General features: G+C 38.5%; 1 protein-coding gene across 2 annotated transcripts in view; it reads right to left on the reverse strand.

Annotated features, from left to right (window-relative positions):
- SKAP2 (src kinase associated phosphoprotein 2) overlaps positions 1-23,365 on the reverse strand; it is a 116,014-nt gene extending 92,649 nt beyond the window's left edge. For both annotated transcript variants that reach the window (XM_080610159.1, XM_080610158.1), the window contains exons 1-4: positions 23,189-23,365; positions 12,744-12,849; positions 10,435-10,460; positions 335-439 (exon numbers count right to left, since the gene is read on the reverse strand). In XM_080610159.1, coding sequence (XP_080466285.1) covers positions 335-439; positions 10,435-10,460; positions 12,744-12,849; positions 23,189-23,237 — 286 coding nt within the window. In that variant the 5' untranslated portion in view covers positions 23,238-23,365. The remainder of the gene's footprint in view (positions 1-334; positions 440-10,434; positions 10,461-12,743; positions 12,850-23,188) is intronic.
- Positions 23,366-24,859: the final 1,494 nt, after the last annotated feature.

Below are 24,859 nucleotides of genomic sequence, written 5' to 3' on the forward strand. Positions count from 1 at the left end.
TAACAAACAATTTGTTACTACAAATACTCAGCTTTAGCCACTGATCTATCTTCAAAAACTTATGCATCTACAGAAGGTGCTTTGTTACGAAAAAACATGAGTTTAACAAAAAAAAAGTGTAAATTTGAGATAGCTTCACTATGCTCTAGAACCACTAGAGAGAGCTCTTCAGTTCCTTTAAAGGTTCTTGTAAAGGTAAGAAAACCATCCAGCTGTAATGCTTATCTGTCTATCTGATTTCCCACACTAGCATTCGTATCATGAGGATATGATTGCATGAGTTTATAGAAAACTGGCAAATCTAGTGCATTCTAAGGTAAGCAGTGTCACATACCATCAGAAGGTGCTTCATCCTCTTTATCATATCGGTCAGATGCGATTGAGAGACTATCAGGAGGTGAAGAAAAAGAGACCTCAGACTGTTCCTCATCTTCCAGTTCTGTAAAAGTAAAAAATGCATTGATAGTTAATATAGTCTATCATGCAAACACAATCTAAAGACAAGTATTTTTATTAGGAGTAAGGGTATCAATTCCTATCTGAAATGGAAGAAATCCCTTTTCTCATTGATGCTTGTAACAGGTACATTGCATGCTCATGCGCAGCTGTGAGCACTGCTGTTCTGGGGCTACCTTACAACCAGCTATTTATATGTTGCTGAAGCAGTTTCCCTAAACACTGTCACATAACGAACCCACTCCCAGCACTGCACATTTGACAGCTTCTCATACAGGGGGGAAAGAAACATACCACAGCAAAGAGGGAATAGAGAAAACACTGGCAGGAGAAACAGGCAGTGCCAAGCTCCAAAGTTCCGCCCTGTCCATGTGCAGGAAGGAACTGCAGCAACTTTCCTCCAAGGAACTGCCAAACTCCTGCTGGCAGCAGTTTGTCGCCCTCTGCCCACTTTCACTTTTCTTCACCATAATTAGGCACTACTTTGCAAGTGTTGTATGTGTACTCCTCCCATGAATCTAAAAACGGAGTCATGTTCTGACAGCACCTGGTCTGAACCTGTGCCTTCATGCAGCATTCTGTTGATGAATTTCTTATGCAACTGAGAATCCTACAACAATATATACAAAAATCTACATTATGAACTAACTATGCACTACAATGATCAGAGTGCATTAAGTATAAAGGTCTAGGAAAGGTAAAATGAAATCAATATTAGTTGAGGTTTCCATTTAATTAGACAAAATTTAAGTTCTCCCTCTCAAAACTCAGTATATTTTCTCAGGTTTTTTTTTTTTTTAATACCACCTAGGTAAGGAAGAGGTGAAAAAATAAGAAACTAGATTGTTTCTTAAAAAAAAATTAAAATTGAGGGAAATTCAATAATTAAGTATGATAAAAATCACCAAACCAAAATCATAAAGCTAATGCTTCAATAGATCAAATGGCCCTCACTTTTCTCAAGAATCATATAGAGCTAAATTGCTCAATCATTGCCTTTTGGTATATTCCCATGGAGAAAGCTTTCCAAAGACCTCCAGATATGCTTCCCTATTCGTGTGCTCCCTTTTGGAGCATTGCACCTGATAATTAATTTCTTGGAATCCAAAACAAGCCCCATACATAGAGAAAATATTCTTCACTGCAGACATGTGAATTGCATTCATCAGGACTGCTTAACCGTGGCTGAGTTTTACCCCTTTACTTCCCATTTAATAACGGAAAATCATAGAAAATTCAGAGTTTGTGCCCAAAAAGAACCATAGCTGCTAGCAAAGAACAGCAAGTTTTCTATGCAGATAAGACAACAAAGCCTCATTTTTGCTTTGCTGGAGTTCTTTTATATCCCACAATTGTCGAATACCAAATTGGTTTTCCCTTAATTAATTTAGCATGCTTTTCTCAGGAAAGCTTCCTTTAGAGCTCCCATGTCATATAACAACTGCTTTGAATCTGAACCTGACTCCAATCTATTTTTGACAAGGCCATCCTCCAGCAGCACTCCAGCCATCGTGTTAATCTGATCAAAATATTTGCATTTCATCACACCTGTCAAACCAATCAAAAGTAAATTATCCCCCTCCAGGATTCACCTCTTCCTCCAAACAGAAAACCAGACAGCAAATAGCACATGAACAGAAAATATTATGCCATATTTACAATTAGCGTGATTATCTTTCACACTTAGATACCAGAGACCAGTTGCCTGTCTCTGTTAATTTATGTATATCTTTATTAGACAATAGACTCCCTATAAATACAGCAGACATGATATTCACAACCTATACTGTATCAAAAGTTGCTTCACTCTTTTCCCATCCTAAACTAGAATACTAGTACTAGAATGCACGGAATATGCATCTATATAGTGTGTGTACGTAAGTGTATATATACATATATGCATATATATGGACAGAGCCTTGGGTTTAGTGTGAGGTGTCCCTGCCCATGGCAGGGGGGTTGGAGCTAGATGATCTTAAGGTCCTTTCCAACCCTAACTATTCTATGATTCTATATATGTATACACACACACATATACATAGCATATATATAAGCCCTGTTTGTCGGCCAAAAGTGCCCTCATCAGCTATGAATAAATGTACTATCATTTAACCTTCATGAAGGTGCCAGCATAAATGTAAACTACTAGGCTGCATTTACAGAGGAAAAATGTTTCCACAAACGCCACACTCCAGCACTCAAAATTCACGGGCTGAATAGTAAGAGTAAACCTAAATGTATCTAAATGAATACCACTTGTGGATGATAAATAGGCAAGTAAATACGTGGGAAGAACATCTCCAGAGAATTGTGCCCCACTCAGCAATACATGATCTCTTCCATATTCTTAAGAGGCTTCTTATGCAAGTTGCACTGTTACCTATCTTTTCCATTAAGTCACAATAGTACCGTTTCCAAATTACGCTTAGGATTTCAAGTTCAGTAAATGTTTGTGCTTTGCTTTCATATAAAAGCCACATCTAGACACAAGGGGCTTTTTAATACATACATACATACATATATATTTAGGGCACACCATGTACCTACCCCAGGTATATCCTGTATTTGAAACAACAAAAGCCATGGGTACAGAGCACAGATTTATAATAAAACAAGCGTCTAAGTGTACAATATCCAAGTTCAAAATGCTCTTAAAACAAAAACAAATGTTGAGGTATTATGAAAAAAGATGTTACACACTCAGTGCTTTTAGCAAGTTTATAGTCTTCAAATCATTCTCTAGATGTTAAATCCCAAATAAAGGCTTGAAAACTTCCATGCAAGAAGAAAATGGGGGAGAGGAGGCAAAAAAACCAACAAAACACTACACAACTTACTAAGACAAATATATAAATCCCATATACAGCTACAATACTACATTTAGGTATCCACATTTTATGCAAAAAATGTGGAGAATAGCACACAAACAATAAATAGAGGTACAAGCAACCTGCAGCCTTGCAGGACTAGACCAAACAAAAAAATCTTCCCATTTTTATTTTAAATTAAATCAATGTATTTGGAATTTTATATTATACATTGAAATGCAATCCTTAAATTATCTAATTTGTACAAAAGAACTGCAGGCATGTTGATAGACAGCTGACTCAATCTGCTCTGAAGCTTTAACAAGGAACATTTCACAACATTTTTATGTACTTACATAGAGAAATTACTACAGGCCAGATTCAACCTTGGGATTTTGCCTCCTAATTCTCACAGGGTTAAAACACATCTTAGAAGTGTATGTTATTAATATATAAGGATATTGCTCCTGCCAATTCATAGAGAGGGTTCCTGATGGTTCTGTGAGATCTCCTACATTCCAAGTCAGAATAATCTCTGCCTCTTTTCCACTTTAAATGCTCCTCCATCAGGGTGCTGCACTGCAATTTACACTCCACCTACTGAGACAGGCTAGACAGAACTGCATCTAAAGCTGCATGTGTTACTCCTTGAACAGTCAGAGGAGTCAGTGTTGAGCAGCACAAGCCACTCTCTCTTCAGGTGCCAAGTACCTAAAAATACGCCGGAAAAGCATCAGTAAATTAAAGCAAAGCATTCAACTTGCATTTATGTAACAGAAAACCGAACTACAAAGCAACAGTGGGCATCAGGTAAACGTATCCAATACAATTTGCAAGCATAATTGACAGCATTGCTGCCTAATCAGACATCTAAAAGCAAAGCATGCTCAAACAAAATGTCTATAGACTCATTAGCTGGCAGCCATTCCATTACAATCACACATAATGTCAGTAGTGCCTTGAACCTGTGCCAATGACAACAGCATAAATTTTGCATCTCATTTCTGTGGCCATAAAATTAATGATCAGTTTAAAAATACTTCTTTGCAAAAGTTATTGCACAAAGAAATGACATGAATGTGTCCCTGTTATGTAGTCACAAGGATAATTAAGGAGTTGATGCTCATTGATATGGTTTCTTGTTTCCCCAGAATACCATATGATTTATCTGGAAGTTGAAAAAAAGAAGTTTAATTAACAGTAGATAGTTAACAGTTAAACAAGAACAAAAATATGCATATGAACTGACCCTAGTCTCCAGCTTCTGCAATTCAAACTAACCTTTTGTAGGTTTGATAGCAGAATCAATATTTTGTTATCTGTAAAAAAAACCCATACAATGTCTTTACTTATTAAATGCTACCTTTTCCATTACAGCTTATTTATTGATTTAGGAAGTAACGCATAGCAAAGGGTAAGTGTACCACATTAGGAATGGAGCATAAAACAAACTCTCCTCATTGTAACAAGGGCTGCACTTCAGTCCTTGCCCCCTGTTCTGAAGATTTCTAACAGATTTAGTTGGTACAAGCCGAATATAATGAACATGACCATACTATTTTGTAAGAATCCAGTTTATAAAAAAAAAAAATAATATTATTTTTCCCCAAGAATTCATTTTCTTCTAAAATAGTGATTATAGCAATGAACTCCTAAGTATTAAAGATACTGCTTTCACCACTAACTCTAATAAAAGAGCATGCAAGATGTTTCAGCCAATATCCCTGAAAGAGCCTTGCTAGCTCACATCCTCAGATCACTAAACAAAAAAGTCTAGACAGAGTGGTGCATTAAAGTTGCTCAAGTATAAAAGAAATAAAACAATTCACAAAAATAAAATGTCATGCAGCTCAAAACACTCTGCCTCTTGCCATTTTGAAAGGTCCCAAGTCACAGCAGGTTGAAATCACTTCCTCCTGTCCACTCTCTGCTGCAATAACAGCCCATCAAACAAAGGACTGGATGGAGCCATCAAGCAGATCAATGCAAGGTTCTCACTACATAGTTTTTCAGAAAAATAACTAGACAAAGCTGCTTTCAAGCTGGCACAGGTATTCTTTAGCCCCTTAATAGTTGCTGATGCTTTTTTAAGAAGATGCAACTGACCCAATCCACCACCAGTCATCTTGCCAGACTGGATTCTTCTGATAGCCACTTTCTCAACGTATGCTTTGCCATGCAATCTGCTCCAATACACTCATTCCTGAAGAGTCTTCTGGAGTCTCATATCAACATGGCTGTTTTTAATGGCTTGTTTTGTAAAGGTCAAGTAGGAATTCTTTAGCAGCTATTTGTTAAAACAATACTTAAACACCATTAAGTTTGTAAGCAAATACGCTTCAAGCAAGAAAAGCAACACAACTTTTACTTGTTGAGTTGTCTCTCATTCTGACGATACACATAAGATCATTTCATGCTGCACTGGTGGTTCTGTCTTGTGCTGCTTTAAATTGCACTTGGCAGGGACACTTCACAGATAACAACTACATGTAGCTGAAACAGGCAACAGTGCCTACAAGGAAACCCTCCAGACTTCCAGGAGAAAGTGATACTTGGTACAATTCTAATGCACCTGATGGCCTCTCCAGAAATACATCATGAAGATCCTCAAAGAACTACACAACAACTAAGCCATATCTTTCCCATTTACGGTTATTACTAATGATGTATTTATGCCCCTGACTGAAAGCTTAAGTGTGTTAAAATACAGAACTTGCATCCACATACTGCTGTGATGACTACAAGCTACTGCCTCCTTTTCTCAAGTCCAGAAAGACTCCTACCTGCTGCCATTTCCTGAGGGGGAAAAAAAAAAGAGTACAGGAACAAAAAAGGAAATAGCACCTCAACAAAAAACACGGGGCAGGGGAGGAAAATAAAAAAGCCCTTGCATACAGTGCTACTCTGTCAGCTTGCTATTTCCAGGAAGCAGATGCCTCACACTCCAGACACGGCTCTACCAAGAGCCAGAGACATCCAAGTCACTTAAAGGTTTCCTGCAGGTATTCCCAATAACTACATAGAACACTGATGCTCTAGAGACACAAATTTATCTTCTCTTATACTACAATGAAATTAAAATGAAAGTGGACCTTCATCAGTTTTCATCAGACTGAAAAGTGGTAGTTAGTAAAGGTCACGTCGTACTTTTCTGCACAAATAGAGCCGAAGTCATGTGCCACAGCTCATATATAAGGTACACCAAGTGCTTTATGGGGAACTTGTTCTGCAAATTTCCCTATTATGACTTGATTTGGTTAGTACTTTTGGTGTCCCACTTTCAACACTGAGCCAAAAATCTTTTGAGAAAAGTGATTAAAAATGTATCTTTTACTAAAATAAATGCAAAGAGCAGATGGCAAGTGAGCTTCAAACACAAAAACACATTCTAGGGCTTATAGTGCTTCTGCCAACTTTAGTACTATTTTTAGCATAAATTGAAAGCAAGGTTCTTTTAACTAAACATTTTGGCAGCCATGGTATTGATTCAATTAATCTCAAAACAGAGAAATGCCCAAAACTGTATTAACTCAGGATCTCTGACAAAATCCAGACCTTCATATCCTCAGTGGAATACTAGTCTTATAAAAAATTAATCCAATTTGTATGAGAATTATCTTAGTTTTCAAGTTCTTTCCCAATTCTAAGATCTAGAACAGGTCACTTTGAGTGCGACTACGGCTTTTTGGTTTTGCTTAAACTGCTTAGATGAGGAGTCAAATATTTCAAATTAAAAGAAAAAGAAAAAAAAAAGCAGCAGTTTCTTAATTTAAGAATAAAATAAATGCAATAAATGTTTAATAACTCAATAAAAAATAAAATTTGTTGAAAGACTAGTATTTTGGGTATTAATACAATTGTACATTTTCTGTCATAAGAACAACATGCACTTTGTAAATTAACTGTAAAAGTCAGTGTAAAATCAGATAACACATCACACATGAGAATTAAGTATCTTCCTATACACCTTCCTTATTTTTTTCACCATGTAGACACAAAAGATGCTTTTGCCAGCGTATTTACTGACCTAACAGAGAATCTAAAAAGGCTTCTTTCTAGGAGGATGCAAGCAAGTCCCAAAGTTTATCAATTTGGTTGCAAAGAAGTATGTATGCGCTTTCTGAAAGTTAGAGATATTCACACAGCTGATTTTGGTTTTAAGAAGCCTGGTTCTACTTATGCATGTGCTCTTCAACTTTTTTTTTTTTATTCTTTTAAAACCTCTTTGCTTTATTTTTATGAAAGATAAGATTCTGCATGATAGTGGCCAAAGCCCATACGCATACAGTACCTTGGTCAAACTGACCAGTCACTGCAAAGCCAGTAGAGCTTCAAGAGCATGCAACAATGAGAGTGGAGTCACAAGCTGATGACCACAAAGCATAATTGTGGAACAACTCACAAGCTGAAGGAGCTGCTGTTTGAGAAACCATAGTCAAGTTTCATTATGTTATACAGGAGATATAACAATATTTAAAGCATTACTCCACTTCTTTCAGCTTCCAAAAGATTCTTCTGAGTGCTTCTGGAAGGATGAGAGGTCACAACTCATTAGATTCTTGAAAACAGCTGACATGGTATAATTCATGTACTGTGATAAATACTATACCATGATAATATGGCACATAATATGAACTATTCTTCACCTTTCCTTCCAGCTACAACAAAGACTATTTTATTTGCATTTAAAAAAAAAAAAATGGAGTAACTGCTACCACAAAAAAAGGAACAGCAAACATCAAGTTTAAATGTGTACAGTAGTTTTTATTCTTCCTAGTTTGTTTCAGTGCAGTTTCCACATTTCTGCTTCCACCTCTCCCTTTTTCCTAAAGGATAGTCTCCTTTTTCATCTTATATTTTTGGATATTCCTTTTTATTCTGGAGGGGGAGGAGGAAGAAAATGTCTGACCAACACTGGTTTTAACCTCTTTTCAAATGTTTAACCTTTTCTCAAAGGTTAATTTTTTTTCCCCTCAGTTTTTAACCTTTTCTCAAATTTTCCATTTTTTCAAATGTTTAGGTGTGCACAGAGGTATGAATGGGCACAAAAGCTGACCTCACTCAGCTGCTGCCACTGCTTTGTTACACTAGTAGCTGGCCAAGAATCTGACTGCTTACCTCCATGTGGGTCCTTTGTCCTACACCTACACAAGTCACGCCTAATTTGTACAGGCCTGAATTAAGAATGACACAACCAAATAAGTTTAGCCACACTTCTTGAACTCTGGAAATGATACCAACAACCTATACCATATTTCCTCAAATATTTTGCAAATAAATGTAGGCTCCCATTTCTCATGGTTGGTTTGTTGGGGTTTTTTTTGTATTTATGTATGTAAAGGCACAGAATTTAGAGAAATTTATCCTCACTTGCAGAAAACAATGGTATTACTTTAGAGCACTCTCATTTTATTGACAAATACTGAAATAAAACTAAAGTATCAGCATTTGCAAGCTTCACCATCTTTGGTAGTTCTACAATCTGAACCAGCGAGACATCATGAGAATTTAAAGGGGCAACATATCCTTCCTAAGGAATCAAATGCACTCTAATAAAAGGAATAAGACTGAATACCTTCACAGAAGTCAGAACAAGTTATACAGTAACAATTGTGGACTGTATCAATTAAACCATCTATTTTGATGGCAATGAGATTTCATTAATTAATAAATTTGTTGAATCAGAAAAGAAATTCCAAATCAAATGCCAGTGAAGAAAGTAAGCACAGTAGAATTTTCCTGACCTTCATAAAAAGCAAACCAGTAAACACAAACTCTGCTCTCTACAGACAACTTTCATGTTTACTGGCAATTCACAGCCTCAGAAAGTTATTAAATCTTCAAAAACATGCTCTCTGGAAAGTCAGATGCACTTGCAACAAAAAAACTAGCCTACCTTATTTCATGTTAGTCATTCGTTTAACAAAATAACATTTGACTTTTCCACATTCAGTTCTGCTGGACAGTGAGGAGAGGAAGCAAACTACATTTTCACTTCAATAAGGGTACTGAGGTGCAATATTAAAAAAAAATAGTAAATTATTTTAATGCATTTTTTAAATAACCACATAGTTTAAATTTACAAAACTTTGGCAACCTTTGGGAAGTTTCAAGTCACATTTTCTTCTTATTCAAACTGCTATGGCTGTGTAGTTTGATTTAAACAGAGATAAGAAATGTATGAACTTGTTGTGCCTTGTTATAGCATTACTTGCCTAATACGACTTACATATTTTCACTTTATCAGGAGGCACACTGTAGCCCACACATTTCAACCTCCTTGTTCAGAAACAGACAGTTCTTCAACCACTGCAAAAAACTGAAGCTTTGCATTGGCTTTTTTGACCTCGCACTGTGACCCTCATACCAGCATCCACAGGCTATAGGTCATGACCTCAAGAATTAGCATCATGGAAATAAGAGCCCTTCCAGGTTTAGTTACAGAACAGAGCACTGTAGCAACACACTCAGTCTTCTCTAAACTGAGCTCTGCAGCTTTGTTTTAACTCCACTAGAAGACAATAGATAACCCACACTTCAGTTTTCATTACTTGCACACTAAATCATCTCCTCTCCAACTGAAGGTCTGAGCTCCGGCTGCACTATGGAAACATTCATTCAGCGTGGATCGAAAGCCAATATCATATTGCCACTAGATGATCCTATTAAAAGGTTAAAGAAACATCACTATGGAATTGAAGACTTTTGCAATGTTAAGAGAAAAAGGCTGAAATAATTTATCCCTATTAAAATTTTACCTCCTAAGCAGACTGCTTTGCATAGGCTTCCTCTGGAAAACAAAAAAAACCCTGCTTACATGGTCTTTTGCAACGCTACGCTACTGCTAATTAAGCCAGACATAACAAGCTCCTATTCTGAACTATATTTCTAAGCTCATCTTTTCATCAGTAAGCCTTTCCAGAGGCGTTCAATGAAGGAAATGGGACCTGGCTTTGAGCGATGGCTTAGCGAGAACTTGACAACCGCGAAGCTTTTCCCGCTTCCCTCAGCAGGGGGAGCCAGGCTCTACGGCCTCGGGAGCACCTGGGCACGGCCGGGCACTGCCGCCGCCAGCGCCTTGAGCTCCTCCGGCTTAGGGTATGCCAGGGGGTAAAAGTACATCACGGGGGAGAAGGAAAAAACAAACAAACAAACAAAGCGCGACATTTACCTTTATCCTGGAATTCTTGAGGATATCTGCAGAAAGAAGAAGAAACAAAGTAAAGCAACGCACTTGCCAATCCATGGTACTAGAACACAGCGCGGAACAGTTATTAGTTTTTAACAAGTTTTGTAGTTGAAACTTAGCACTGCCAAGTTTTCCTTAATAATTTTTATGTCTTTATTTTTGGCTAACGTATTTACTCAGTTTTTCTTTTGCCTCTGCAGTTGAGAGAATCCCCAGTCACTTCAAAGAAGGCTTGAACAAAACCAAACTCAGAGCTGCCATTTATAGGGATATACATCTATTCAGATATGTTAACGTATAAACATAAATAAGCATCTTTAGTAAATTTTCCAAATAGTAACATATTCCAAAAAAGTTTTGTGCACAAGTAAAAGCCACTAAGCATACTTTAAAATAACACAGTAGGTCAGCAGAATAAAAAATACACAAATACTGGGTTTAGTTGCAATAATCTATGAAATTCAAATTAAACAGTATTAATAATTAACCAGAAATTCAAAAGTTGATGCATGCCTAAATTACAAAAGTAATTTTCAAATAGGAATATCTTACCGTACTTTATGCCTAAAAAACTTCTATTGCTATCATCCCAGAGGGGAAAAAAATACTATTTCTTCAGAGCTAAATCTTGATATTTCAGAAACAAAAGTAATCATAGGATAAGTTTGATGTATAAAGATAAATACTCAGGACAGAGTTATCTAAAACAGCACCTGAAGAAGTGTGCATGGACTTTATGTGAAAAGGAGAGGATTTCACCAGAAATAACTGGCAAATAAAATGCAGCTGCCAAGACCATCTTTATAGACAATAAGCAGTAGTATGTGTATCAGGTTAGTCCTTAAGGAGATGCTTACAAGTAACAAGCAGGAGAGAAAGGAATGGTCTAGCGATAAGAAACCAAGAAATGCAGAGATAAAAGGCCAGATCTGAGAAATCCTGTATAAGAAGTAGCAGAAGAAGCACAGCCCAATATGTGGGATGTGAAAGTCAAAGATGACTACAATGTGCATATATATTATAGCCTGCATGAAAAACAAAATGTTGTTAAGAGTGAATAATATTACAGGAGACAAGGAAGGAATTAGAAATTAAAAAAGACATGAAATTGTTAGGTCACGTAAGCAAATGGCAAAGCATTCAGGGTCAACTGCGTTCATAACTGCAGGTTCCCACCTTTGATATTTCATCATCAAAAAAAAAAAAACACAGTTGACTCATAAGACTGAAGATAAAAAGTCAGTAGTGCTGTATCTGCAAGTCGCCTGTACAGTCCCTGTTTAGCTCAATAACCCAGGAGGGAAAGCATGAAAAGAGAAGAAGTCCTGATTCCTTAAAAAAGTAGTTCCCTAAGCATTTATAAACTGAATCAAAGGCACACAAACCCTCAATTAAAAGACTTTGGGATACATCTCATATCTTCCCACAGTTAGTGTGATGCAAAGAATGATGCCCTTGCCAGATGATTGTGCTGTATTTGAAATTGTAAACAAGTTGCCTCAGAGGCAGGAGCATGTCATCAAAGGAAAGGTTAAGAGATTATCACACAGGAGTGGATCAGTAGAAAAACAATTTGGAAACAACAGTGGGAAAAGAATAGCAAGTCCTAGATTATATCCTAGTTGATCAGAGTTGTAAGAAAAGAGATTTTGCAAGGAAAATTTAGTAGCACATATAAAACTACAGCCAAATCTCTTCAACTGATTTGTCTGACTGAAACTAAGACACAACAGAAGAGAGTCTCAAATCATACCTATTGAGATAAAAAAGAGAGGAAAAGGAAAAAAAGCCAGAGCACTCTGCGTGGTCTGCCACAGTACTTCACTATTTTAACACTGCAGAAACCAACTATAAATAGTTTCCAGTTATGTTTCAATTTGCTATTACAGAGCTAAATGACAGAATATACAGTAAAGCAAAGTCAGCACTGAACTATGCTGGTTTACACCAGCAGAGTATGGTGACAGGAAACTCATTCATATTCTCAATGCATTATATTTCTTAAATTTCAATGAGTCTTACCAAAGCACAGGTGAAGGCAAGCTCTACCAAACAAGCCTGCAATCAAGGTTCAGAATATTGCAGCAATTCAAATGGGACAAACCCTTCTGTTCCCATTTCTGACAATTGTATCAGCTTCAGGAAAGATATAAAGACCTGAACCCGTGCAGATTATTTGACAAAAATAAGTACCTAAACAGATTTTTGCTAATATTGTTAAAGGTTATTGAAAGATTGTAAAAACTTTATGTGTGACCTTATAGCATATTAAAGCCATGAAGCTTACTTACCTTGCCTTAACATCTTTTATCTTCTTAAGAAGAACTTCCCTTTTTTCTTTTGCTTTCTTAGATAAATTTTCTCCTCTTAGCGTTTGAGAAATAAATGTGTCAACATCTAAATAAAGAAGAAAAACAAAATACACCTCAAAAAAAGAGAAATACTCATGTAATGAGTTTCTCCTGATATTACTGTGAAAAACTAAGAAAATTATTTTCAGACCTACACACAATGTAGTTAACAGGCATTTCAGATTCTAAATGAGATACATTTGTTCTCTGATCTACTTATGCTTAGCACAGCAAATCCTATGGTGACATTTGATTCTTGCTCACTTAATTATGCCACATAAGTCCTAATAAATTGCAGTACTATAACAATTACTTTCCATCACCTAAAGTAGAGGATAAAGCTAAAACATGGAAATAGGCTTTATGCATGTATTACTGCCACGTTATTTCAGAAGTGCAAGTTACAAAAATGGCTGAGTGAGTCGTCATTTCAGCACTAACACCTACCCAGCTATTACTAATATAGGTCACTTAGCGGTTATAGCATTTTCAAATGGTCTCACATTGCCTCTGAACTCCCTAATTAACTAAAAGTTCATATCAAAAACCTTAATCCTGTAAACAATTATGGTTATTGTGCCTAACTATCCAAGACGTCAAACTCAAGCATGTACTTGAAGTTAAGCATACCTACACTTGTAGAATCACAACCTAACCTGTACTAATCTGCACTGTAATTTTTAATTACATGGATTTATATAGTCATGTAAAATCAAAGCATTCCATAAAAGTTACCATGGTTCTTTGTAAATATCCATTCCATAGGATAAAAACAATGCAGTGACTGAGAATTTGGAGGAGTGTAACTTCTCCAGTAGTATGTTTTCTTGATTAACAAATACAATTGAGAAAAGTAACTGCAAAAGTTTCTTATAGTTACCAATCAACATACAATTATCCTGAAAACTGAAAACTAGGAATATGACAAAAAAACCCTGCTTGTTAATTTGGTTTTCTCAGATGTATGGGTAACAACTGTTCACTGAATAAATGAAAGCATATATAAGTAACAAACACCCCTACACAGTGCCTGCCTGCTCCCCATACACACACAGATTGGCTCAACCTGTGTAGATGCAAATAGATATGGATAGTACTGTTGTAATCCTCTAATTTTCCAATCTGATGAAATCTTCCATTTTCATAAATCTAAATCAGCCAATTAAGAATTCAAATGTTTGTGAACGAAAGTTCACATTTTAAAACAACATTAAATGAATATTCACTGCAGATTTATTAACTGAAAAAATTGACTGCTTTTTTCTTTATGAAACAGAAGTTCTGCAGAAATATACCCCACTTTATATTACAGACTGCAGGAAAACAAATTAAGTTACTCTTTGAGAACACTGGCATAGCTATTGCAAAGATGTCATTCTTTATAAATAATTTGAGATGATTATTTAGATGTTTAAATTGCTGTCTTCACAAAGCATAGCAGATATCTTCTTTTTTGTTTTTTGGGGTTTTTTATAAAATATTTTAGGGTTCTGAAGAATTATATTATTCCCCATAAGACAGAGAAGCTTCCCCATTACATTTTCCAGAGCAGCCCTGAAGCGGGGTGAACAACCACATTCAGTTCTATGGCATTCCTTCTTTAAAAAGACAGAAGGAAAGGCACTTAACATGCGTATTAATGAATCCTCCAGACAAACCCCCAACAGCCTCTATGCCCTACACCAAGCATCCCTGGAAACATATCTTGCCTTAACCCATAAAAAAAATTATACACCTTCATAAATTCCAATTAGTAGAATTGGCGATCAAGCAAGCAAATAAGGACCGATGCAGTCCGAAGACCAACCACAAAACTTAGGTCAAAAAAACCAATACTTTTACTACTGAAGGCAAAACCATTAACAGTTTCTCTCTCAGTGAAACCCAACAGGATTTTCCAGTGCAGACCAACCTTTCATTCTGGGAGGTACAGGTGATTTAAATACTTGTTTCTTCAGACTTTTTCATGTTTATTTCAAAAATTAGATGGCAGTTTCAAAGTTCCCCCTAGGCAGCAACATCTGAAAGCTTAGAGGAATTATTCACATTTATAAGTAAGGAACAATGCTTGCACAGTAATCTTCGGACACTAACTAATCACAGAACTTTGCTTCAGAAGTCTTCACCTAAACTCAGTGGGCTTCTTTACTTCTTGGAAAAGCTCAAAATCCAGGTGAGAACTCTGCCATCACAGGTTTTGACTGCCTATCAAAGCTTTTTTCAAATACAAATGTTGAAGTAACGTAATTATGGAATATGTGGGGAAGAGAAAACAAGTTGATTATCATAAGCAAAAATTTCCGCTTCTGACACACGCGATACTCAATAGGATGCTAAAGAAGCAATTTACTTGAAAAGTATGCGTTACTGTATCATAGATTTTTCTTATCTACTCACAATTATACAGAAAGTTATATAGCTTGCTCAAGCCATGTTCTTATCCAGTCCTGTAAATTCATCCTGGATTTGGCAGATGCACATGAGATGAGTAACTTAGCTCCTCTGGACAAGAAGCAAGAAAGCTTAGGATATCTAAGTTGTGATCATCTCTTCACTATCTGTACTTCCAACACTAGGGAAGAGTATGGAAGAAGCAGTCCTGGCTGTTAAGAGTAAGCTTCCTCACTGGCTTAACATAACGGAATGTTCATGAAATTTCTCTTACATTCCATTAAGTGATATACCTTGGAATGAGAACAGGACTCAGGACTTCAGTATGACAGATCCAAGTCATATACAGTGAATTTCAAACAAGCAAAAAAATTTACCTATTTCTCACCACTCAAATCACCTACTTGCTCTTCTTTCTCCAGGATGATCCAAAATTGACCTCTCCTCTGCTAGTTTAATGCTATACAGAAAAGGAAAATGTAAACTACTAGTCACAAGCACTTGAGAGTAGACATGTTTCTTTATGCTTCAGTAGCAGTTGGTCCATTGCGGAATTTAAAAAGGAATAAAAGATAAACTCCAAACAAAACATCTTTGAGCAGATTTCCAACTTAAAAGCACTTTTATTAATCAGTTACCACACAACAAACAAAACAAATTATTTCCATAAATTGTTTGTTCTTAAAAAAATGAGCACCTATTTAGTATCACACATTGCAGAGACTCAGGTGTTTCCATTGAAACACTAACATTTCAAAGAGAAATAAATTTTGGAAACCTATTCAACACCTCTTTCTGTGTTAGCTTCTGTGTTAGACTTCCTGATAGCCTGAATACCCATCTTTGTTGCTCTGATTCTTAAAGCTTGTAATTTTAACTTTGCATTAGCCATAGCCCAGAAAAATTAAGTGCCTCCAGAAATGAACAATAGCTGCTGAACTGAAAGATCCAATTGATAAGATTCACTCACAAATTGCTCTGTCAATACAGGTTACAAACTGACAGAAAAAGGAAGTCACACCACAGTCTAGTTCTGTCCACTTCAACCAGCTCATATAGTTTCAAAGCTTAATTGCTAGTTCATACAACAATCAAAAGCTAAAAGGCCATTTTAATTTTATTTTCATCTACATTCCTTTTACAAGGAAAAAAGCTAAGATTTATTTTGCATTTCATTGTTAAAACATTTTGTGGTTCTCGTTACTTCAATGATTATAAACAGACAACACTGCAAGTTTTTCATTGGTCTAAGTCTTTGGCACTATTTCCTTTCATGAAGGCTGAAACTACGCAGATGGGCTTTCTCAAGAACACTGTAAATTTTTAGCCCAAAGCAAGTGCTGTGTTACAGGGTGTTACTCGTAACAAATCACAGCACTTTTGTTGTTTACAGGGTTTAATATCGTGATCATAATTCGCACTTAATAAACAAATATACTTAGGACAGAACTACCTCATTTTTGTGTCAGGGTGGGCCAAACACACTCTCATAGAGGCACTCAAAGACTGTTCCCCGGGTCTTCCTTTTTCCCTTCTTCTAACAGATAACCAAAATGTTGTCCATCACATTATCAAAAAGTCAGTCACTTCTTCATCACCTGATGACTTCATACCATTCAAATGACAGAGAACAATCACAAACTGGCAATGAGATATGTGTGTTTCCACTCACATGGCAGAGCTTGAAGGCAGCACTCTGCCCATTACCCAAGGAGAATGAATGTTGCTGGTTTGTGGCTGGATATGCATTCATCATGCAACAAGGGACACTTGCGTGGTGTCACCTGCTACATGCGCTGCCAGTCACACAGGAAGGGAATGGCAGGTCAGCAGAATAATTGCTCCAGCCACCAGCCTTCTCTCATCATTCTTCTCCACCTCAAGGCCTGAAAGAGCCAGAAGCTGGCTGCAAGCCAGAGAATTTGGGAAAGCAGACCAGAGAATTTTGGAAGGTAACGCAAGCTAGGCACATTTGTGCACACACACTGTCCAAAGGTGACCAGCATGAAAGAGACTGTATCTTTCAGCTTTACATGGGCTGGCATTAGAAAGCAATTAATTTGATTTCCAAGTTTTCATGCAATTCATTAGTAAGGAACAGGTCTGAAGACAAATTATCAAGCCATATCTGGGACTGCCTGCCCTCTTGAATCAAGAAATATTCAAGAATTTTGCTTCTGCTCTCCCCCCATACTCCCCAGCTACATTTAAAAGTCTCTATCCAGAGTTTGCTAAATTGTCTTTAAAACAATGTACATATACAGAAACAGAACACATGATGTAAAATAAAAGTAACTGACACATTTTGAGGTATCAGTTTGATCAAGCTTTACAAGCAGGTGAGCATTCCTTTTTAGTGCAAAGTCCTGAAATGGACCGCCTTTAGAAACTACTGTACCTTAAATCCCCAAAAGCACGGCTATCTTGCCATGTCGCTACATACAAAGTGAGTTTAATGAAAAACATTGAGATTCAACAGTTTCATCTGTGATTTAGAAAGCAGAAATACACACAGACTGCTAAGACTCCTCAAATGAAGCAAACAGATAAGACATCTCTTAAGAAGTTCAAGAAGAAAAATTATAATCAAGGACTATATGCACCTAATCTCACTGGCTGAGTAGTTGAGCATCCTCTCTCTACATTAAAGATGTGAGAAAAGATGAAGCTGTAACATATTAAGCATATAATGAAAAAAACCACACCAGTACAAATCATGATCAAGTTACAGAGTGATTCCAAATGAACTATAATAAAAAATGTTAAGGATTAACCTAAAGATTTACACTGTGTGCCACATTATGCTGCATCTATTGTGGTTTGTTGACATATGATTATGAAAGAAACGTAAACCCAGTCAGATGAGAAAGACAGACTCCACATTAATTGAAAAAGACAAACTAAGTGAATAATGAGTATATAAAAAATAGTCTGTGCCATTTTTATCACCCGTGTAAGACACTTATTCTCAAATTTATGGCAGAGACAATTGAACTATGTTTCAAATCACTGGAGGTTATTTCTTACCAGGATGCCTCCCTGCATTTTTTCACCTCACTCTTCCTATTTTTATTCCATTACTATTGAAATACATTCATATTACCAAAGCTGTAAATACATGTCTGCTCAGAAAATGTCTCCAATAGTCACCCTGGTTTATCTTGTAAAGATGGATTCTTCAGCAAGAACCAGCATTCATTAAAGCCTCGGAGTTGTGAAAATGATACTTTGAAGCAAAGAGTAAAGTTTTAAACAATAATATCCTTTTAAAATTGAAACAGCCAATGAAGAAAAGCTACACTGTACCTAGGTGGCTTTTTCTATGACAGGAATGTAAGGAGCAAGTCCAGCAACAGCTGACAAGAGGTCACAAAAGGACAGTTCATTTTCTGGGCATCAGGGGTAAATATAACTACTGTAAGGGCCAAAAATAAGATGCAAGCAAAATTAAACTCATACACTGGATCTGCCGTTTTGTAGTTTCCCTGCCTTGTCCTCTTCTGCATGCCATTTCCAGGATGCAAATGAACAAGTGGGCAAACAATATTAATTGGAAGGAAAAAAAATAAAGAAATCACATTGAAAAAAAAAAATGCTATTTGGACAACATGACTCAGCATTTAAACAAACTCAATAATCTCTTGGTGGAAATGGTCTCTATCACAAGAACATCATTTTCTGTTTAGTTCTGGGGTTTTGTTTAGTAGAACAAGGAAAATGGATATTGGGACTGGATATAAGGTTCCATATGAACTCGAGAAAGAGTTTTATGCCATTTTCATAGCAAAAAAAAAATCCTTGTAACTTTTAAAATATGAATACAAAAAATTCAAACTGGAAATACTGCAAAATGTGAAAGGAAAAATGGAATTTAAAAAGAAAAAATAGGACCCTTAAAGTAGTCACAGGTATCACAAAGAGAGGGAAGACAGAAACAGTAGTGTATCTAATGACCATGACACCATCAAGAACTCTTAACAAAACAAAGAATTCTTAATTCCAACTAAATTTCCATTCCGGGGCAGGGGGGGGGAGGGGGGAATAAAATTCAGATTTTTTTTTTTTTTTTTTTTTTTCAAATCAAGGTGACTGAAGCAACCAGTCTGATTTATGTTACTGGAAAATGCCTTTGGGGAAGAAGCAGCCTCCAAAATCCTCCTCAGCTATGGACAAGCCAAAACTTAGAGCATGCATCAAAGAGTAAGGAACAGTAAAAATGAGTAGGCCTCCAACTAATTACATAACCAACAATAATTTGACAAATAAACAAACATCATACAAGTGACATCCCATTTTGCCAAACACCCACAAAATGGTCCTGAACATACAAACACAACAGGGGACACCTTTTCAAAAGAAGAATAGACACAATAGGGCTGGGCTTCCTTCACTAAATTCCCCAAAATCTCAACCATCATCTAAAAGGTGCAGAGACACGGGTAGGGAAGGAAGAAGTTACATACACTGATACACACCTCCCAGGTGTAAAGAGGAAGATAGGAACAACAAAATTACTTTCTCCTCCCACCAGAAGCTCAATCCATGACCAGAGGACCCTGTTTCTGTCTCCAGTGTTTCCCCTCCCACCACTTGAACAAGTCAGAGAAGAGAGGATGGGATTGTGAAATCCTCACAGTCCTCTGCCATAAGCCTATTGCCACACTGACCTTTCCCCTTCAACTTTGCAGAAACAGCTTCCTCCTGTTTCCAACTAATGCAGTTAGCCCTGAGCTCAAGCTGTGCTTCTGCCTGGAACATTTCAGTGCCACTGACATGCAACTATAATGACTCTGCCAGCATGTGTGACAGAATTTGTTTTTACATTACAGATATAATATTGTTTAGGTTCAAAGAAAAGCACTCCCAAGTCAAAAAGTTTCCTGTGCAACTTTAATTCATCCCCTGGTGTGTTTATTCCCATTATCACCATGTTTAACTACAGGAGCACTTAGTATGTTTTCCAGTAGGACCCTTACTTGTTCAGCATAGTGGGTGGACAGTACTCCAACAATCAATCAAGGCTAAGGAGGGATAAGGAAATCCATATGATCACTCCTCCACTTGTTTCAGAAGTTGGAAGTTGTAGGCAAAAAGGCCGAGGAGATGAAGAAGAGCACAATATTTATGAGATTTCGTATCTGTCACTGTCTCACTGCTATGTGAATACTGGGTTAAAAAAATGATGCTTCTCACTAGACACTAACTGCATATTCTCAACAGAACCTGATATGAAGAAGTGCCCAGCACTTACAATGGCCACTGAATATAGACATCCAACTTACTTTATTTTCTGGAGAAACTAGTACAGCATGGAGGTAGGTGAATTTGAATTCTAATTCTGTTCCACCATTGATTATTTTTTGCAAGCCCAGATCACATCTTGTTTATTGCACTAATTTTACCGACAGGAAAACAATATTTCCTCATCTCAAAGAGGTGCTGAATCAATACTTGTGAGCCATTAAAATAATACATTAAGAAGCACCCTCGAAGAAGAGCATGCAGAAATTAATAACTACCTACTCACTGCAGTCCTTGTATTGTGTAAGAGTTGCTTAATGAATAGTAAAGATATTACAGAGCTCCCTTCCTTCCTCCATTACCATACATCTTCACTACTTGAATAGCTTCAGCAAAAAGAAGCAGGAGACTAAATAAATAAAGATTAACAGAACCTAAACATATCAATAGAATTGCTCATACAGTCTGAATTACTCCAGTTTCTAAATTTCATGCACTTAACTGGTCACCTTAACAAAGAAACAAAAAAAAAAAAGGGGGGGGAACAAGAGGTTAACAATACACAAACTGTAAAAAGTAATGTCATATTTTTAAAAAAAGGAACGAGATTAGTGAATTTTTACATTGTATAACCATAATTACCCTTAAATTTATTTCCCTTTGATAATTCTGCAAGTCAGAAGTAAAAGTTACAAACTGTTAGTTGCTCCTCACTGCCCCATTTCCATCCTGTTGATTTCTGCTTACTCCATAATTAAGCTGCCATAAAATTAAAAAGTGTTAAGTTCATTTTGCATTGAGTACCAAACCAAACTTGTGTGTGAATGCAAATTAAGTTGAAAATACTATCTTTATAATTGTAAAGATGTATTATGTAGCATTTATGCTACCGTAATAACAAAGATTTAAAGATCATAGGTAAATCATTCCATTCTTTGCTTCGGTTCTATAGACAACACTAAAGAAACCATCTCATTTTCTTCCAGAAAATCTGAAGCCGTACACAGAGTACAACCCCTAGATACCTGTATTTAACTTAGGTCATTGATCATAGTGACTCTGAAATAACATACACACATCCCCCTTGAGGGAAAACAGGTGTTCTCAGTTTCACTTCAAAATACAAACTTCTGTATCACTCTTCCCACGGCAGACTGGATAAAGATGGGGAGAAGAACAAGTTTCAAAAATGAGGCACTATGACAAACAAACAAATCACAGTCCTGAACAATCCCACCTGCATCACACCATCCCCTGAAAAAACCAAATAAATCCTAGAAGCACTTAAACCATTGAAGTGTTTCAAGGTCAGCTTCACCTGATCACTGGAAAATAGCTCTGAAATACACACACACACTTCATGTGATCAAAACCTTCAGAATACAGTAATGTCACAGAAAATACCAGCATTTTACAAAGGCTGTCTAAGGCTTTTTTTTTTTTTTTTTTAATTATTGTTAAGAATCTATGCCATGGTAAGAAATCATCAAAAGCTTTCATTTTTTTTCTGGTGGCTTTTGATGCAGACTTTACTACAGATGGTATGATTTGCAAATAATGTACTCACAAGCAGCAGTTAGCAAAACACTTAAGACAGCTGGCAGAAGTGCTTTAAAGATAAGAATATGTGGTAAAAGCAGAATGTTTGAAGTATTAACTCTTACAATCAAAGTGTTGCAAAAAAGAACAGCCTTCAAAGGTGATGAGCTACTTTACATTCTAGCAGGTGCCCAGTAGTTGAGTAGTTGATTTCAGCGGGAAGATTTTGAAAAGCATTTGGATGACTTAATCAGAGCTATGCAAGTCCCAGTGGCAGAAACAGAAGCTCTCAAGACTCCCACTGAAATTAAAATTCTTTCAGGATAGCAAAGCCTTTTATCGCTTTTTCCTCTAGGTATAAGAAATGCCAAACTGGAAATGAACAGCTTATTTTCATGAACAACACAAAATAAATTTCAAAAGTGAAATGTACATGAAAATCACTACCGGTATTTTGAAGCCTCTACTAACACCATTGCTGATAACCCTTCATGGTGAGAAATCGTCCCCCTCCTGTGCTCCAACATACCCGTAAGAGCATGGACAGTCCGAGTCAGACGTATTTGACTGACTGATATGACAATACGCCAGCAATTCAGTGATATCTTAACTCACTTCCATATCGTTAGCCTCGGTTGTTTAGGGGGAAAGTTTGGCGGGTTTTTGCCGTTAATTCGGGGAAAGGGCCCTGTTTGCACCGCAACAGTACAGTGCAACGCAGCCTGAAGGGGAAAACTCCCACGCTCCTCACCCCTGCCCAGAGGCAACGGGCGGCTACGAGCGCCCAGCCGCAGCCAGACGGCCGAGAAACAGGCCAGGAGCGGGACCTCTCTCCTTCCTCATTTCGGGTGCGCCGAGGAGCCGCGGGGAGGGAACCGCAGCCCGGCGCCGGAGGGCGGCCGCCGCCAGGGTACAGAGGGAGGAAGTAACCGGGAAAGAGAACTTGACGGGGGGGAGGGCAGCCCCGAACCCACAAATGGAAGGGAGGCGCTCTCCGCCGTGGTTCCATCTCAAGGGGCTGGTTCCTCCGCACGCCTCCGCCGCGCCGGCTACCCCGGCCCGTCACGCCCCCCGCCGGCCCGCCCCCCTCGGCCTTCCCTCCGCCCTGTCACTGCCCGCCCCCCGGGAAGCCCTCCTCCCCTTCTTTCTTTCCTTCGTTCGTTCCTTCCTTCTTCCCTCCTCCTCCTCCCCTCCCCGCCGCCGGCCGGCCGTACCTGCGAGGAGGCTACAGATCTCGTTGGGGATGGCGAGCGCGCCGTGCATGGCGGGAGCAGACGGGGACACCCCGGGGCAGGACTCGACGGCTCGTCCCGGTCCCGGTCCCAGTCCCGCCAGGGAGGAAGCGGAGACCCCTCCCCCCGACCGCAATGACACGGCCGAGAACCACGGGGGCGGGGCTTTCCGCCCCGGGGGTGGAGCTTACCGTGACGGGGGTGGGGCTTAACTATGTTTTCCCCGCCCTCCGGTTTCGCGCATGCGCCTTACCTCCACGCCCGATGTTTACACTCGCGGCCGAGCGTCCCCTTAGCAACGCCCCCGCCGCGAGGGTTGCCTCCCACGTGACCCCTGCCGCAGCCATTCAGCGTGAGGGCGCGGCGTGGGCCCCTCCCTCCTGCCAGAATCCAACATGGCGCTCAGCGTTAGTCGTCTGCTAGCCTCCGTCCCGAAGCCCAGGAGAAGTTGGCTATTGGATAAGAGTGCCCGGAAGTTGCTCTCTGATTGGTACATTGATGGTCCCGCCCGAGCGTCCGCCACTTCCCGAGCTGAGGGTTCGTGGTTTCAGCCTATCCTCACAGCCACGGACCGGGGCGTAGCCGGATATGAAGAGTGATAAATGTTGGACCTGGTTCCTCCTAATTATCTTTCCTGCTTGCATTTGGAGCATGGTGCTGGCTTTAGCTCACTTGTTAGCCGGCGGGATGGTGCTGTCCAGGGAACAAGGTTCCCTGCCGGTTCCCCCTCTTCCCGCCCGCCCTACTGTCATTGCCAGAGCGTGGGTTTGGGGTAGCGGACCTGCTGTCGTTGCCAGACTCAGGGGTTGGGGTAGCACACTGCAGCCCAGCCTAATGCCGCAGCTGTGCGGTGTCCTGGTGTTTGCAGCTGGCAAAATGAAGCCAGAGAACTTGAGGAAATCGCATACACGCGTGAGGCATGCAGTGAAATAAGAAACGGAATGTAAAGCGGTGGGAACTGGCCTGTTGGTTTGGTGTCTGTTAGAGCATATGTGTGGGCAGCGGCAGGAAGAGATGCTGTTTCTAAGCGACACGCGTGGGCTGTTGGAAGGGATGACTTTGTGGAAGTTTTGCTTATGGAGCAGCTTGGATATACTTCTCCCACAGATCTCTAGTCATATGTATTTGGAGCACATCAGTGATGTAATATGTTTAGCGTAGGAATAGTCAAAGTAAACTCTGACCATGTACGTTCTGTGACCTTGGTGGTTTTGGCTGTATCTATGTTATTACTAGAGAATAATGTTTGTGTTAGAGCTGCAGTTATGTTAGCACATCTGTATATCATACCAGTGTAGAAAAACAGCAAGGAAAAGAACTTACATTTATGAAATTCCACATTTATACTACTGTAATTATAAGAACACTTGGCACAGCGGCAGTACAGCTGCATCAATTAGGTATTAAACAGTTTTTCACTTCTGCTTGATGTAGCTGTGCCAGCTGAAGTTTGCAGTGTAGGCATGGTGTTAGATTATATTGTTCTCCTGACCTCTCACATCTCTTTTGATTACATGGAGCAACTCATTTCAAGTACATCTGGGTTTTCAAAGCATTGCAGCTTTATTACCTGGTTTTATGGCCAGCTTGACTGAAACTCAAGCAGTTAACTAACTGACCTGTATAATGTCACATAATGATTTTTATGTTATC

This window comes from Psittacula echo (assembly GCF_963264785.1).
Source record: "Psittacula echo genome assembly, chromosome: 2".
NCBI lineage: Eukaryota > Metazoa > Chordata > Aves > Psittaciformes > Psittacidae > Psittacula > Psittacula echo.